At 37.8% G+C, this 13,581-nt stretch overlaps 1 protein-coding gene across 2 annotated transcripts in view; it reads left to right on the top strand.

Annotated features, from left to right (window-relative positions):
* ITGA9 (integrin subunit alpha 9) overlaps positions 1-13,581 on the top strand; it is a 237,138-nt gene that overhangs the window by 205,322 nt on the left and 18,235 nt on the right. Inside the window, exon 27 of one of the 2 annotated variants that reach the window (XM_071429848.1) lies at positions 690-809. The exons of the other annotated variant lie outside the window; for it this stretch is intronic. Coding sequence (XP_071285949.1) covers positions 690-809 — 120 coding nt within the window. The remainder of the gene's footprint in view (positions 1-689; positions 810-13,581) is intronic. 2 annotated transcript variants of the gene reach the window in all.

Genomic DNA, 13,581 nt, shown 5'->3' on the forward strand with positions numbered 1-13,581 from the left:
GAGAAGTCCTAGGTGAAAAAAACCCCACGTGACTGTCTCTGACTGTCTCTGCTCCGAGCTGGGAAATGACTACTCTCACCCAGCTAAAAACTCCAAATCCCTGTTGCCCTCCTCAAAACCATTTCAACAGTATATCAGGGTGCTTGGCTATTCCTTTTGTTTCTTAATCACTGTCTGTTTACCTAGAAAGCCACCCTCAGCATCTCCCTGATAACAAGCGGGAAGAAATTCACTTGAGAAAATCTAACCCACAGAAGTTCATAATGAATATTTCATGTGAAGCATCTGGGGGTTTGGCAGGGCCAGAACATGATGAGTAAAACAATCCATGCAAGGTGTCATGCCAATCCCTGCCAATCCAAGGGATGGATTTTTTCATGCAAAACTATGTGCACATTTGATGGCCCAGCACCTGAACAAGCTCAGTGTTGGGGCTTGGCAGGGTGTTATGTTGGAGAGGAGACTGATATTCTTGGATCCACCACATGACTACTCTAAATCCACTTGAAAGCTTTAAATCCTTTGGGAAAAATTGATAGAAAGCACTAAATTAAGGCTGCATTCCCTGTTTGTTTGACAGATGAAATATGATCAGTGAGGCCACCATACAATATGTTTAATAAGATAAGTACAAGAGAAAACAATACAACTTCCAATTCTAAAAAGTTTTTTTTCTAATTGCTATGTAGGTGGTCTTTGAGGCCTTGCACAATCTGGAGCCTCGTGGGTATGTTGTCGGATGGATCATTGCCATCAGTTTGTTGGTGGGAATTCTCATCTTCCTGTTGCTGGCTGTGCTCTTATGGAAGGTAAGATAACAGATGCAGCATAAAACCAAACCTAGTCCCAGGGAAGAAAAGCATAAATTTATCCTTGTATTTAACATCAATTTTCTTTAGGAGCTGAATAATTGTCTACTCCATTACAGAAGCCCTTAGCAAAACCAATTTAATAAACAAGCTTTTGTGAGGGACATGCAAGGACTAATGACATAAAGAAGAAGTGAAAAAGTGGGGTTTTTTAGAGCCTGGTTATTAAAAGTTGAAACCTCCAATAACCATTTCAGGACAATGGAAGGTCTCTCATAGAAATCTGCTGTTCTATTACACTTAGATACTTTGCATTTCTATGTTTTTATGATGACTGAGGTTCACTGATTGGAACAGAATTTCCTGAAAATCAGGTCAACTTTGCCTGACCAGCAAAGAGTACATGTCTTGGAAAAACTAGCTGGTACTTTCCAAGAGATAGATGCCTTTGGGAGAGGACTATACAGCAATATATTTTTCAGATCCCTCAGACAAAGAGTTCCAGATCAGTAAAATGCCTTAACAGAGCAAGAAGCATCTGGACCTGTTAAAAGACAGCCTTCATACCGTCTTTGATAAAGTGCAGCTCTTTTACCCAAGCACTGTTACAGTATAAAACTGGGCTAATGCTAACACTTGACAGCAGCCGGGTGTGGTAAATATGAAGGGTAAGGAACTTCAAGTGTTTTCATTTTTCAGTTCCCTGTTACCAATCCATAAATTCAAAAGACCACAGTCAAGGTTAGGGACTTTCTTTGGGAGAAGTAAATATCAAATGCACACATGGGAACAAGTCCATCATTATTTTGATTCCCATGGCAGAAATCCAGGACCCTGACTTGCACTGTTTAGTAGCATATGTGCTGCAGGCTCAACTAGCCATCTGTGCTGGGACAGAAGGCCACAGCCCCAATGTGCTGGACATATTGCTGCTGGTTGTGAAGCTATAAAATGGATTTAGAAACCTAAAACTGGCCATGTGATTCTTATTTTAAATTATGCAGATGTGTGTATAGTTGGGTTACAGATAATATAATATAATATAATATAATATAATATAATATAATATATAAATTTTATATGGGTTATAGATTTAAAGTACTTTTATAATTAGTTTTGAAGATTTCTAAGTACTTACTAGGCATGTTCATTTGGAAAACAATGTCTGACCACAGTCTAGAATGTCTCATAACTTCTATTTCTCTGGCATTTGGGAAATATTTCTGTTTTCTGTGTAATAGAGAAATAGTCAAAGGAAAAAAAGCCCATGCAATTAAGATAGAAGAATAATCATGAGAATGAAAAAATGTAAGATTGGAAGAGGTCCAGGGCTTATGTCTCAATGACACACAGTTTTGATAAAGGATATATTGCTGCTGATACCTATATGACTGATTTCATATTTTCATTTCCTGTCATAAAAAGACATGAAATAAACTGTTTGAAAATGTGCAAGATAAGAGAAATATCACCCTATGAGTCTTCAGGTAAAATTTGTACAAGTTCAGTTCTTGATCTCCACTACAGTTAAATACAGTTCTTTGCTTCCTGGGTTAATCTTGATACTTCAAGCTCTTTTAAATTTTATAGGGATCATTCAGTACATGTGAAGAAACTGCCATTTTGTTGCATGAAAGCTTTGAGAGAAATGCCAAGTAACAGCAGCAAATAGCTATAACTGGGGTTACATAGCTGGTTTTGCATGCATATGTGCTGAGGCAAAGGAATTTGAGGTCCCTTGCCCAGAGTCAGAGATGACAGTTGGGCTTTGCCAGATGAGCTCCAGTACTTCATCCACAGATTTGCATGATTACTAAAGGATCCAATAATTTAAGGTTTCATTTTAGAGAAAAGTGATTAAAACTCTGAACTGGTAGTATCAGCCAGTATTTTAATTTATCTTAGTTTGATACATAAATATATATAAGTAATATTTCACACTCAGTAGTTACTGTATTTATTAAAATTATGGTAATATTAAAGTTGATATAAAACTGACATGGGAAAGTGTGTTGGGGACACAAACAGAAAGGGACTGCTGGGGTACATTCCTTGAACTTTTATTTCAGCTTTAGCCTCATTACATGGTTGAGACAATAGGAAGTATGCAAAAGTTCACATACAGCCAGAGTACAGCCAAAGATTTCTTTGTTACAGGACATTTGAAAAACTTTCTAGCCAATGGTGTATTGCTAAAGCTTACAGACAATTGTTCTAGCCAATTACTAAAAGAACATGTGCACCTGCTTCATACAATGCTTGCTTGTCTCCTTTCTATTAACAATACACAATAGACCATTATTAAGCTTAAAACCTTCTACTATCTTGCTAGCATATTTTCCTGCAGTCTTAAGGTGCATCTTAGCCAAGCCTAAAACTCAAGCTATTGTTTAATGTCCTTGCTTGCTATTGTAACTTTTTCTACTTTCAGGCTTTGCAGCTGAAGCTAGTTCTAATTTTCCTTGCTCTTTCTGTTTCTAAGGCCTACATTTCTAGCTTTCTGAAAATCTTCTTCCCTTTACTATTTCTCACATTTCCCCCCTTCAGTACAACCAAAAGAAACCTTCTTAACTTTGTCATTTATGGACTACCTTGCATTACATAGCTCTACTGCACTACATATGTCTTTTTGCTTGTTTGAGTCACTTCTCTTGCTTGAGGTGTTGCTATTTTATACTACAGTCATTTTAATGTCGTAAAATATTTGGTCGAATCTGGTAGTGGTTACTATTTACTGTTCTAATAAGTCTCATCCATTCTAAGGTCTTAATTCAAAGCATTTCATCTATGTCTATGCTTACATCCACATCTCTGTATGATCTTGGGAACTTTCTGTGATCCTGTTTCTTACATCTCTCTCTTGTATCATAAAAATTCCTTTGATAGTTTTGTCTGTCATTTGTCATATACACCAAAGTATACTAGTTTCATCAGGTACTAGTTCATCAGGTACTAGGTACTAGTTTCATCACTTAAACAGCCAACACATACAAACCTATTTTACAAAGTTCCCTTAACCAAGGTGCAAAGCTCCATCCTTTGAACAAATTGTCTAACCATGATCTACCATCTTCTTTGATTTAGGCTGTTAAAACTTTCAGCTTTTGTATGCTTTTGTGGATGGATTTAGAATGGTCAGACAAATTTATACAACACAATCTTTCAAAATCTTCACAACCATGTCTATGTGCCAGTAAAAGAAAATCAGTTGTTGCTCTATTTGGAAGGGTAGCATGTCTAACACTGATGACATGATTGCAATGGATGTGGCATTGGTTTGTTTGCTCAGCCAACATCCAACTCAATCTAACTATTTCAGTGTCACGGCAGAAGCAAGTTGAGGTAGAAGAAAACCCGCTGAAACTCTTTCCGCAGCTTTCCAGGGCCTAAAATCACTGTTACAATTTTCTTCATGTTGATGGGCAATTTTTTTTCCTCTATGTTTTTTCTTAATGACTCTATTAGCACTAGTTGCTAGCACAGTAAGTTGTCCAATACTGCTTGGAATGCCTTCAAGTTGTGATGGAATGCCTTGCCAAGCTCTATCTCCACAAATGAACCAATATCCTTTTGTAATTGTTGTGGATATTGATCAGCCCCAGAAAGTCCACCCGAACTATCTGACTAATTAGACTAAAAACTCACGTTTCCGTAAGCAGGGTAATTGGCAGTGACATTGTATTTTGGAGGATCATTCTCTCACTGATTGCTATCGGAAAATGTAAGACATAAATCTATTGTTAAGGAACTAAGAATCTCCAATTCTTGGGGCTCAGAAAGTGCTTTGGGAAGTTCTTTGGTCCAAATGTCCCAATCAGCCACAGGATTGCTCCTGTTCGCAACCTCATCTGATTTATTATTAAGTTGCTTTTTGGTCAAGGGATCATAATATATGGGTATCAGCCAATCTTTTACCGGCACACTGACTAGACAAGTTGAAAAAGGCTTTTCTGGGTTTGAATTGGACAGACACGGTGTCTGAGCCTGCCTTGGCTAAGGTCACCCAAACATTTGTTTTCGGCTGTTCCACAGGCAAATCTGCACTGCAAGAAGCAAGCAAAGCTAGCCAGCACCCGCGTAACACTCAATTTCACTCCATATCTTTTGTGAGCTATTTTTTGGCAAAAGATTTCCCCATATATTTCAACTCACAAATTCTGCTTTCATTCCTTCCCAAAGTTGCCTGGGGACTAATCAACTGTGTTAAAAATGAGGTAATTTCACCTTTAAAAATCCAATGAGGGGATTCACTTTCTCTTATTCTGTAACATAACACAATGGAAACCACACTTTCGCCAAAAGAGCTCTGTGAAACCAACAATTCACACACTTACCATTGACATAAAATCAAGGTTTGCAGGTTCCACAGATATGCCAGGCATGACCTGTAGTGTCTCTTTTTGGCTCACATCTGCATACTTGTTTCTCTGCTCTTGGACTCGTCAGCCCTTTCTCATGTGCGATATGGTTTGATATTCTTTGCCAGAACCCACTTAGGTCCTGTACCTGTAGAGACACAAGCATACCTATTACCCCAAGTTATTAGTTGGAATTCAATTTGTCCTGTCTCAGGACTCCTAATTAAAACAAGGGGATTTTCTTTCAGTTTCACCTGTGTGATTTGAAAAATGCCTAAAAATTTGTGGATCAGGTTCTGCAAAAGAGCTGTTCAAAAAGTTAAAAACATATAAAACTTTGCTTAATTTCATCTGTGGCGTTGCATCTACTGCCTCCTTCTGTTGATCTAGAATGCATTTTATTGTGTGATGTGTCTTTTCAATAATTATTTGACCTGTGGGGGAGTGAGGAATACTAAAGGTGTGACAAACACCTTAATCTATTAAAAATGTGACCCCTTTTTGGGATATATATGCAGGGCAGTAGTCTGTTTTTACTTCTTGGGGCACACTTAGTGAAGCAAATGCTTGTGAAAAATGTTGACAGGCATGATTACTTGTTTCTCTTGTGTGGACAGAAGCGAAGACTGCATCTGATGTTTTGCACCATGTGTCATCCATCCTGACATATGGGCATTTTTAAATTTCTTAAAGGAAGGGTACTTAGTGATGCCTGTTTGCCATAACTGTAGGCTTTGTAAACCTAGTCGGTTGACAGTTCCTGTAGAAACAGGGGGTGGCACAAGCTGACAATCAGGGTAAGTACTAATGATAGCTTTAGCTTGACTTTTGGAAATGTGAAATGTCTGCACAAGTTCTTGTGCATTTTGGGGAAAAAAAGGCATGACTTAGCTTTGCTTGTTTAAAAATATTTGATAAAGTGTTTGAAACAGCCATTGTCAGTTTATCTGCTCTTACATTTCTTCCTGCTATAAATCTTGGAAGCGAAGAATGAGCTCTAATGTGAGAAACAAAATATCGGTGGATTCTGTAAAATTGTAAAATTCTATAAAGACACGAAAGACAACGATATAGGGTATCATTACTAACATCCTTTAAAACTGGTCCTTCTATTCTTTTAACTACATTAGTAAGATCAGCAGAATTTGTAATCAAATTAAAAGGTTGTAGAAAGAGCTGAAAAGCCTTAACTTCTGCAGCTAGTTCAGCAATCTGAGGAGACCCTTCTACTGTTTGAATGTCTGATTCTCATGTTTTAGTTGTTTGATTTAGCTATACTATCACTGATTTATGTATCTTCTTTGACTCATCAGTGAAGAGAGTTATAGTACTTAAAGGTTCTTCACTTAGCATGGGTTTTTCTCTAAAACTCAATTTTGCTTGCAACAATTTCTGGGCTAGAAAAAATACCTGAAAAATTTAACAATGCATTTTGCAAATCATCTGAGTTTTGCAATGTAATACCAATTGTACTATACCGCTGTAACTTTTTCTACTTTCAGACTTTGCAGCTTCAGCTAGTTCTAAGTTTCTCTGCTCTTTCTGTTTCTAAGGCCTACATTTCCAGCTTTCTGAAATCTTCTTATGTTTACTATTTCCCACAGTAAAGTTGCAGTCCTACGGAGGAATCTTAATTGTCTGATTGTAAATATTTTTTAGACAAAATTCACCAAGTAGATCCTACAGTCATTCCTAAATTTTGTGTGTGAAGAAGTTAAAAAAAAAAAAATCCCAACTTTATGTTAGAATTTAGTTTTTAAATGTGGAATGAAAGAACAGATTTTAATTAAATAGCAATTTGGATATCTTAGAACTGCCAGTAAGAGTGAGAATTTAGCCAAGTTTAAGGACTAGATTATAAAATAAATTATACTTTTATTAAGTTAATTAGAGCTAAACTGTGGTGCTGGAAGGCAGCTGTTTACACAAAAAAGAGCAGGAGCTGGAGCAAACTCATTGTAACAGAACTGAACACTGGCAGCAGTACAGAGTGTGCTGGTAGTGCCCATGTCTCAGCCCTAGGTGGAAAGTACGCTCTTGCTGTCTCCACAACTACACCTCAAAAGAGGACAAACCCTCAAACATGCTGATGTTTTGCAAATGGAGTAGACAGTTCCTTAAAGCTACAGAAGAATACTAGAATACATGTAAATATTTCACATTACACACTGCTAGAATTAATAGCATTAGCAGGAGTGAGATCTCAAGGACATTCCAGCACAAAATTCTGTTTTAAACAGAATAAGTTTACTGTGCATCATACTAAGATGAAGATAGTAATTATTTCATTATTTGTAGATCTAAAATTGCATAGTTTAGGGGGTTCTTGTCAATGGAAGTGATGTTAAATGTTTGGTTATTTCACTTCAAATAAAAGCTTATTTATTTATATGCAAGATCACAGCCATGTTTATACACATATAAAAAGCTTTTTAGCATGAACTTGATCAGTTTTTGAGTTGCTTTATTTCTATATTTATTTTCATATTTCATGTAGATGTTGGGCTTTCTCTGGTTTAAAGTGCCTACAGATTCAGAGAGGGTGAGCAGCTTTTCCCTGACTTCCACAAGATGCCATGCATAAGGCAGACTGGCAAGGATTGCCCCATTTTCGCCTATTTTGTTGGACAGCCCAACTTGTGGCTTTTTCTGTCTTGTTCATCTACTGGATAACTTTGTGCAGGCATCTGTGGGGACATGCTCTCATACTTGCCAGATTCTCTGCAGCATAGCTCTCTCTCCCCACTCATGCCTCACCTGTGGTTGTCTATTTGCAGGAAGGAGCAGGAGGAGCTCTCATACTGTTGCCCACAGCAATATATTTTGCTTTTTTATGTGGAGATTGGCCCATACCTCTTTGGTGGCCTGCTGATACTTGTGGAAAGTGGAGCAGGGCAGGAAGTTGCTTTCCTTCAGGCCAGTTACGCACATGCTAAATAGGCCTGTGGTTTCACAAGCACTGGCAACAATTCAGGAGGGAAAGGCAGTGATGGCTAGTTTATTTTGGCAAGTGCTGTCCCAAACATGCTTCCCTCAGGTGTCAGGATTGAAGCAATGTGTCAGGACAAAGTCTCCTTCGGGTAAAATGTCTTTATGCACATCTAGACCAGGTATACACCATGCAAAGGCACAACTGAAGTGTGATATAACACAATAAATATTCTATTAATGACAGTAGTGCTTTACAGTGTTTTGGATTGAAATTCCTATATTTGAACTGGCTTGAGTTGTGAAGTGAATTATGTCATCCATATCATTTTAGATTAAGTGCACTGAAAACACAAAATGTTATCAAAGAGGGAATGTGTAAGTGAGCACTAGGCTAGACGTTTGGGCAGCTGAGTGATCCATGGAGCCAGCTGTGGAAGTGATATTCAAAACAAAGATTTTATATTCATTTATATTCACTGCAGCAACATTATTTTGTTTCTCTGTGGTATGTTTAACACAGGAAATAGACATTTATCAAAACTTATTTATTTGACATTAAGCATGTCTCTGAGCTGAGCCTGTCCCTATGGTATCCAAACTCTGACTTGTCTAAAATGAGGTTTCTAGCATTGCTTTCTAGATTCCTGGGTCAAAAAATTGATCTCTGGATGTCTCATGTAATAAGAACCTCTACTTTGTGGATTTTTGAGAAGATTGTGGAGAGAAGGACAAGGAGACTAACACCCACGTATTGGGGGGGGGGGGGGGGGGGGGTTTGCCTAGCCAGAGGATTCTTGCTCTTCAGTGTGTGCTACACAGTACATTTTTGCCTTTTGTCTTAAAATGAGAATTTGAAGACTTGTTTTTAGATTTTAGGAGAAATAACTTGGGACTGTGTGTCTTTGAAAGAACACTTGTATTCCCCTACACAGAGTAGTTGCCATTGCCTCACATATTGTTTCAGCATTCAGAAGATATTTGAAGCTAACCAAGACTAAAGCTAACTTTAAATTCATCTATATAGTAAAATCAAAAAGTTTTCCCCTTTTTGGAAGGAGAGCCTTTCTCTTACTTAGGGCTTCAAACATTAAGTCTTTTTAAATGGTCCAAAACATAAAGCCCATCATATTCCAGTGAAAGAAAAAAATAAATACTTCTAAATGCTGCACCTAATCTTTCCCAGTGATTGCTCTGTATTATGTTACAAGCCCCAAAACATTTTCTCTCCCTTTCATTTACAGCTCAGGTGGCAGTATCTAACTAGTGTTTCCTGAGCAGTCATCACACCAACCCCCTTTCCTAGTAGTCAGGTTTTGGAGTAGCAGCTCTGCAATGAAATAAAACTGATTAAAAAAAAAAAAAACCCACAAAAAAACCCCAACACTACAGTTTCCACCCCGAGGTGCCTAGGGAAATACCATTATGGCTCTTTGGATTTCAGTGTAGGGGAGCAGTGCGACTGTTATACATACCTACACAAACACACACACACACACTCACACAGACAAAGATATATACATAATCATAAAATCAAGGTAAAAAAGACCTCCAAAAACATTGAGTCTAAGCTTTGACCAATCACCACCTTTTCAACTAGACCAATGGCAGTAAGTGCTACATCCAGTCATTTCTTGAACACCACCAAAGATAGTAACTCTACTGCTTCCCTGGGCAGCCTATTCCAATTCTTAACCACCATTTCAGTGAAGAAATTCTTCCTCATGTCCAACTGGAATCTCCCCTGGCACAGCTTGAGGCCATTTCCTCTTGTCCTGTCACTAGCTGCCAGAGAGATGTAGTTGACTCCCCCCTTGCTATAGCCTACTTTCAGGTAGTAGTAGAGATCAGTAAGGTCTCCCCTGACCCTTCTTTTTTCCAGGCTGAAAAACCTACCTCTATCTGCTACTCATTATGTTATTTATTCCATAGACCCTTCAGTTTCATTGTCCCTGCTCATGACTTTTGCTAGCATCTCAATGTCTTTCTTGAAGTGAATGGCTAAAAACTGAACACAGTACTTGAGGCTCAGCCTCACCAATGCTGAGTACAGGGGAACAATCATTGCCCTGGTCCCGCTGACCACACTATTGCTGATACAGGCCAGGATGTCATTTGCCTTCTTGGCCACCTGGGCACACTGCTGGCTGACGTTCAGATGGCTGTTGACCAGAACTCCCAGGTCCTTTTCCGCCAGGCAGCTTTCCAGTCACTCTGTCCCCATACTGTAATGATACATGGGGTTATTGTGACCAAAGTATACATTAATATATATGTGTACATATACACATATATATGCATACACTTATATATGTGTGTAGATATATTCCTATCTTTATTTTTCTCTCTCTCCCCCCACTCTATTTATATATAATCTTTCCAGTAAGAGTACATTTCAATTGAAGAAAAGTCCCCCAGCTGGACTATATGACTTTGAAGCTATATGACTTTGAATGTTGTTTTAAGAGGTGGGGACAGAGAAACCTATTGAAACCGAGTGGCATTTCATATCTGTGGTGAAAGTTGTGTTTATTCTGAATTCACATGCTCCTTCCTTTCTGCACATATAATTCCAAGAATAAACCGTTATGTACTATGGTAAAGCCAAAAATGAAGAATCATAATTGTTCAGATAAACAAGGCAGTCAGATCAACTTGCTGTGAAAGCACTTACTAGGCACTACTGGTGGGAATGATGTATTTCACAGCTGTGCTTGTTTGAAAGCAAATCAGCAGAGGAATTAACTCCACACAAATATTCTGTGAGAGATTCCAAATCAGAATACAATTTAATAGGAAAATTACAATAAAGGCAGAAAATTACAATAAAGTACAGAAACACTGTCTTTAACTGACAGAGTCAGAATACGACCTGATACCCTGTTGGTCAGGGTGGTGGTAGCAGTCCAATTAAATGGTGTTTGCAGTACCACTGGAGTGATGGATGTTGTCTTGTTGAAACGGTGATCCTGTAGAAAAGGTCTGGTCCTTCTCTGGAGGTCCAGTGGTGGTTATTGAGAAGTCCTGTCCTCTTGGAATCCAGTGGTGGTCCTTTTGTGGTATTTCAAGCCTCAGATTATATCCAGAAATGCTTGGTTCCTCCCCCAGGCCGGGTTATCTCACAATGGATTGATGTAATTCTGTGAGTCATGCTGAGAGACCTTGATGGCCCATGAGCAGAGATGGTCCCCCAGGGTGGCTCCTGCTTCTCCTGAGGGAGTTATCAGGGCTAAGTCACGGAGAAGATAAAGAACATTGCTCCACCCATTTTAACAGCTTATATCAATGGGAGTAGAATACTTTTGGTATATTTAGTGTACATCTTACATTGTAACCCAAGAGAACAGATCACAAAGATCTTCTCTGTAGAGATGTAGAGGGATGCAACAGTTGCCTTGGAATTTAAGAAGTCTATATTTCTTCTAATTTCTTTCTTGTTTTTTTCATCTTCGTAATCTCTCCTTTATTTAAATACATGTCAACACTATCTTTTCAAACTTACTAATGTCCTGCTCACCTTTTTCCTTGAATTTTTGAGGTTGTCTCATTCACAAAAATATGATCTCTGTTTTTAGCAGCCTAATAACCCATACCTGTCCTGTCTGTCCATAAAAACTGCAAAAAGTGACTTTGTTTGGGTTCTTTGAAATTCCTCTTTCTGTAGTCCTTGAAGCATTGCATTCTCTATGGTTTTGTGATAAACTTTTTAACTTTATTGCTTTTGTTACACATTTATCTAGTCTCTTTAAGTAAGTTGTTACTTGCTATCTCACATGTAGGCTTCTCAGGGTACTACTTTTTTGATACAGACTTTAAGTTCAGTAGACCTAGAATAAGTTTTTCAATATTATCCTGTTACAAATATTAAAAATGCAATCAGGTGATAATTAACTTCTGTGATTCAACACCAAACCTGTATTACCCCCAAACATGGATAGATCTTAATTTTGTATGGTGTCTAGGAAGCCTTGAGGAGGAAATGGACAATGGAAGTAGTTGGCTGTCTGTACAAAAAATGAAGTTTTCACCAGGCAGAAGCTGAGTGGATCATTTGAAGTCTCCTTATTTTCTTAAAGAACAATCAAAACTTGTTCTATTTTTTCCTTTTCCTGAACCAAAGCAAACACCACAAAATTTTTGTAGACTCTTGGTTTGTGGAGGCCAAAAAAGTTTGTATTCTTGCAACAGTGCCTCAAACTTCGGGTTTTCTACAGCCAATTACTCCACTAAAAGCTGTGCTTTTTGAATTCTGACTGGATGTTGCAGAAAGATTGAGTTTGGTCATCTTTTTTTGTTCTTGCACAAGTAAATGGTTAATGCTGCTGTTGTAGCCAAAACACTGCCTTCACCACTGAGTTTGCTGGCTGCCATTTAATACTTGTTCTCTACCCTCAAAAGAAAGATTGGCAACATTTCAGTGGTGGCATGTGTCCAGTATTTGTCAAATGCCTTTGTTATCTTTCTTGATAAAATGAGCTATGCAAATGTGCAAGAATAGTGTTGTGACTGAGTGTTCTCTGTGGTCTCAGTGTCCTCCAAATGAGAGCTGTGCATGCCAGAGTACTTTGAGAACATCACAGTCATTGTAGCTGTGTTGCTCTTATCCTGGAACCAGGCAGACAAATGTAATCCACTGTCAAGAGAGAGGTAGAGTTGTAGTTCAGAATGTGTTTCAGAAAAGACAAAAGATAGCCATCATTTTCAGGAGTCTAAACCAGAAAAACAACAAACGTGTACGCTGAAAAATTGCAAATAAGAACCTAAGGTTCCAAGATTTCCTACTACCAGAACACAATATGTATATTTATTGGAAGTCATTAGCATCTCTCAGACCCAAATGCCAATAATAGAGCAAATGTGATTTGCCTAGTCTGAATTCTGTCTTTGGTGTTACAATGGGCAATGCTGTATTATAACTTACACCAGACAGAGCCATTTCCTTCTGGTTTGGCTAATCCATGAAGGTGACTTATTCTGATAATTGTGAACGTGGTACAACTTTTATTCAAATCTTTTTCACCGATCAAATACATCAAAGTATGATTGTAAAGCTACTTTTTATTGATTACAGTTTAGTCTCTAGTTTTCAAACAAAGCAAAAAATATGTCAATAATGTTTCTTTCTTTTCTTTGGAGAGGAAATGGAAAATATGGATTGAGATATGTCTTAAATTAATTGTGTTTACAGCAATGATATCTTTAGTTACTGTCCTATTCCCTGTTGAGATTTTAGAAGACAATTTTATCTGGACGTATCTGTAGTAGACATTGTGTTCTTTCTCAGTTTTGAGAGCGATAATCAGAGATGAACATTTGTTGACGGCTGTGTTCATTCTATCTTTAAAATAAACTATACAGTAAAAAGTTGCAATAAGTAAAAATTTTTAAACTATATGGAAATGTTTGTATGTTTAAATGTTGGCCAATTTTTTAAATTATACTTATAAGTATATTGGTAGCATCTGTCTCGCAAGATACTGTACAAT

The sequence above is a fragment of the Agelaius tricolor genome, unplaced genomic scaffold (genome assembly GCF_023055355.1).
Source record: "Agelaius tricolor isolate 1412-34295 unplaced genomic scaffold, bAgeTri1.0.p SCAF_6, whole genome shotgun sequence".
Taxonomy (NCBI): domain Eukaryota; kingdom Metazoa; phylum Chordata; class Aves; order Passeriformes; family Icteridae; genus Agelaius; species Agelaius tricolor.